Source organism: Hemibagrus wyckioides, linkage group LG06 (genome assembly GCF_019097595.1).
Source record: "Hemibagrus wyckioides isolate EC202008001 linkage group LG06, SWU_Hwy_1.0, whole genome shotgun sequence".
NCBI classification, from domain to species: Eukaryota; Metazoa; Chordata; class Actinopteri; order Siluriformes; family Bagridae; genus Hemibagrus; species Hemibagrus wyckioides.
Genome location: NC_080715.1, coordinates 45,492,523 through 45,497,522, shown reverse-complemented (window position 1 = coordinate 45,497,522; position 5,000 = coordinate 45,492,523). Strand labels below are relative to the sequence as shown.

General features: G+C 44.9%; 2 protein-coding genes across 2 annotated transcripts in view; one reads left to right on the top strand and one right to left on the bottom strand.

The window, feature by feature from the left end:
* Positions 1 to 5,000, bottom strand: part of nt5dc1 (5'-nucleotidase domain containing 1) — a 54,279-nt gene that overhangs the window by 43,379 nt on the left and 5,900 nt on the right. The gene's annotated exons all lie outside the window — the stretch shown is intronic.
* Positions 1 to 5,000, top strand: part of col10a1b (collagen, type X, alpha 1b) — a 7,908-nt gene that overhangs the window by 2,474 nt on the left and 434 nt on the right. Inside the window, exon 3 of the mRNA XM_058393490.1 lies at positions 3,460 to 5,000. This exon is cut by the window's right edge and continues 434 nt beyond it. Within this exon, the coding sequence (XP_058249473.1) occupies positions 3,460 to 5,000 (1,541 nt within the window). The remainder of the gene's footprint in view (positions 1 to 3,459) is intronic.

Here is a 5,000-nt window from a genome sequence, read left to right as displayed (position 1 = left end):
ACACTCTCAGTGCAATACACACTCTCAGCATGATACACACTAAACACAATACACACTCTCAGCATGATACACACTAAACACAATACACACTCTCAGCATGATACACACTAAACACAATACACACTCTCAGGATGATACACACTAAACACAATACACACTCTCAGGATGATACACACTAAACACAATACACACTCTCAGTGCAATACACACTAAACACAATACACACTCTCAGCATGATACACACTAAACACAATACACACTCTCAGCATGATACACACTAAACACAATACACACTCTCAGCATGATACACACTAAACACAATACACACTCTCAGCATGATACACACTAAACACAATACACACTCTCAGGATGATACACACTAAACACAATACACACTCTCAGTGCAATACACACTAAACACAATACACACTCTCAGCATGATACACACTAAACACAATACACACTCTCAGCATGATACACACTAAACACAATACACACTCTCAGCATGATACACACTAAACACAATACACACTCTCAGCATGATACACACTAAACACAATACACACTCTCAGCATGATACACACTAAACACAATACACACTCTCAGCATGATACACACTAAACACGATACACACTCTCAGTGCAATACACACTAAACATGATACACACTCTCAGCATGATACACACTAAACACGATACACACTCTCAGTGCAATACACACTAAACATGATACACACTCTCAGCACGATACACACTAAACACAATACACACTCTCAGCATGATACACACTAAACACAATACACACTCTCAGCATGATACACACTAAACACAATACACACTCTCAGCATGATACACACTAAACACAATACACACTCTCAGCATGATACACACTAAACACAATACACACTCTCAGCATGATACACACTAAACATGATACACACTCTCAGTGCAATACACACTAAACACAATACACACTCTCAGCATGATACACACTAAACACAATACACACTCTCAGTGCAATACACACTAAACACAATACACACTCTCAGTGCAATACACACTAAACACAATACACACTCTCAGCATGATACACACTAAACACAATACACACTCTCAGGATGATACACACTAAACACAATACACACTCTCAGGATGATACACACTAAACACAATACACACTCTCAGTGCAATACACACTCTCAGGATGATACACACTAAACACAATACACACTCTCAGTGCAATACACACTCTCAGGATGATACACACTAAACACAATACACACTCTCAGCATGATACACACTAAACACAATACACACTCTCAGCATGATACACACTAAACACAATACACACTCTCAGGATGATACACACTAAACACAATACACACTCTCAGTGCAATACACACTAAACACAATACACACTCTCAGCATGATACACACTAAACACAATACACACTCTCAGCATGATACACACTAAACACAATACACACTCTCAGCACGATACACACTAAACACAATACACACTCTCAGCATGATACACACTAAACACAATACACACTCTCAGCATGATACACACTAAACACAATACACACTCTCAGCATGATACACACTAAACACAATACACACTCTCAGGATGATACACACTAAACACAATACACACTCTCAGCATGATACACACTAAACACAATACACACTCTCAGCATGATACACACTAAACACAATACACACTCTCAGGATGATACACACTAAACACAATACACACTCTCAGCATGATACACACTAAACACGATACACACTCTCAGTGCAATACACACTAAACATGATACACACTCTCAGCACGATACACACTAAACACAATACACACTCTCAGCATGATACACACTCTCAGCACGATACACACTAAACACGATACACACTCTCAGCACAATACACACTAAACACAATACACACTCTCAGCACGATACACACTAAACACGATACACACTCTCAGCATGATACACACTAAACACAATACACACTCAGCATGATACACACTAAACACAATACACACTCTCAGCATGATACACACTCTCAGCATGATACACACTCTCAACACAATACACACTCTCAGCACGATACACACTAAACACGATACACACTCTCAGTGCAATACACACTAAACATGATGCACACTCTCAGCACGATACACACTAAACACAATACACACTCTCAGCATGATACACACTAAACACAATACACACTCTCAGCATGATACACACTAAACACAATACACACTCTCAGCATGATACACACTAAACACAATACACACTCTCAGCATGATACACACTCTCAGCATGATACACACTAAACACAATACACACTCTCAGTGCAATACACACTAAACACACTCTCAGCATGATACACACTAAACATGATACACACTCTCAGCACGATACACACTAAACATGATACACACTAAACACAATACACACTCTCAGCATGATACACACTAAACATGATACACACTAAACACGATACACACTCTCAGCATGATACACACTAAACACGATACACACTCTCAGTGCAATACACACTCTCAGTATGACACACTGAGTGTAACACCTGGTGTGAGATTATCCACATAAACAGTAAGGTGAAGCGCTGTACTGCTGGAGATGTGTTTTAAATGAGAGGGTGGACAGGAGAAATTATACAGCAACACCAAAAATGAAATGTTTGTGTGAGACTTTTCAACAAATATGAAAATCACACACACACACACACACAGATTCTCGTCAGGTTTAGAGGTGATTAAAAGGCTAGTAAACAGCAGCAGGTTGTTCCATGTGGAAGGTGTAATTTAGAGGTTAGTGGTACAGGATGTTGCAAACACACTTCACACATATTTAAATTGGAGCTGAGACGCTTTTAGCTTTAACTGTGGTCTGAGAGAAGTCTGTGTGCGTGTGTGTGTGTGGAACATCTGACTCTCCTCACACATCTGAAACCCTGTGAGATGTAACACAAACAGCCCAAGGTCACCTGCTGAATAAATAAAGCCTGAATCAAGCTCATTTACATGACATTAGAATGTCAGAACAGGACTTTATCATGACACGATTCATCTTTTATCATTTATTAGCATCTCTTCTGCAGACAGAGAGCAGCAGATATTTTTTTGAATAAACACGAGCACTGCTCACTTTTCTTTTCTGAATGTCTAAAGCACAGTGCATTATATCGCAGAGAGTTTGCTCTAAAGCTCAATACAGAGGTGATAAGATTGACCACTACACTCACTGCAGTGTGATGATACTGCTACCAGTACTAGTGGTCAGACAGACAGGATAAAGAACCTTCAACAGGTCGATCTGATTCATGTAAAATATTCTGATTCTGTTATTTATGAGTCATGTGACATGAAATAGCTAATATGTCTTGGCATCCTGTCATCTCCCCTAATCATATTTAACTCTTTTTCTAGAGCTTTCAGGTGCTCCAGGTATCCCAGGAGAACCTGGCCCCCCGGGTCCACCTGGTCCCCCTGGGCCTCCCGGAATGAGCATGATGGGTAGGCCTGGACCAGCAGGACCTCCTGGACCCTCTGGACCAGCAGGATATTCTGCACCTGGAAAGCCCGGAAGCCCAGGTACACCAGGAAAACCAGGGGATAATGGAATGCCTGGAGAAAGAGGACATCCTGGACCTGTAGGACCCCAAGGAGCAAGAGGCGCTCCAGGGGCCCCTGGCAGCCCAGGTCCTTCTGGTTTCTCTGCTCCTGGAAAGCCAGGACCTCATGGTCTACCTGGGACAATGGGACCTAGAGGAGAACCCGGTGCAAAAGGACTTCCAGGTATTCCTGGCCTCCCTGGACAAAAAGGTGAACAAGGTCATGGTGTGCAAGGACGTCCTGGAGGACCTGGCCCAATGGGTCCAATGGGTCCTCCAGGTCAGCCTGGTCAACCAGGAATTGGAAAGCCTGGTCCAACTGGATACACTGGGGAACCTGGAAAGCCAGGTATGCCCGGCAGAGATGGGGCTCCAGGTCCTGTGGGTGCAACTGGTGCAAAGGGACACACAGGAGCTCCGGGTATAGGTGCACCAGGTAAACCAGGTGAGAGTGGTGCTCCAGGAGGGCCTGGCCCAATGGGACCTAAAGGTTTTCAGGGACCAGCCGGACAGCCTGGAGCTCCTGGTCTTCCAGGTGTTGGCAAATCTGGAGCTCCTGGAATTCCAGGGAACAGAGGTGCACCTGGTGCTCCAGGTGCACCAGGACCGAAGGGAGAAGCTGGTCCAACAGGATTTACAGGTCAGACAGGTGCTAGTGGGCCTGTGGGTCCATCGGGTCTACAGGGGGTTAGGGGATTTCCAGGTGAGACAGGTCCACAGGGACCCAAAGGTGATGCTGGTATTATTGGCGCACCCGGTGCAAAAGGTCAAAAGGGAGATATGGGAGCACAGGGCTTTACAGGCAAACCAGGTGTTCCAGGATCATCGGGTGCACAAGGTCCTCCTGGTGCTACAGGATATCAGGGTCCCAAAGGTGAGAGAGGTTATACAGGGGCACCAGGCAGTCCAGGAGCTATGGGTCCAAGTGGCATGAAAGGCCACACTGGTCCACAAGGCATGCCTGGTAGCAGGGGTGAAAATGGCTCTCCTGGAGCAAGGGGACCAATGGGGCCACCAGGACCAAGTGGACCATCAGGAGCCAAAGGTATTCCTGGTCTCCCTGGACCCCCTGGCCCAGCTGGTCTGGTAACCAAAGGGCTTTCTGGCCCACAGGGCCCTCCAGGATTCCCTGGTGCTAGAGGTCAGGATGGTCGCCAAGGTCCAGCTGGACCTCCTGGCCCACCTGGTCCACCAGGTGAGATTGTTTATTATAATGAGAAGAGCATGCCCCTCAAATCTGAGGTGATTCCTGTCAGTCAAAGCCTGATGAAGGCGCCCGTATCAGCCTTTACAGCTCTTTTGACCAGAGCTTACCCTAATGCAGGAACACCAATCATATTTGACCAGATTGTGTAC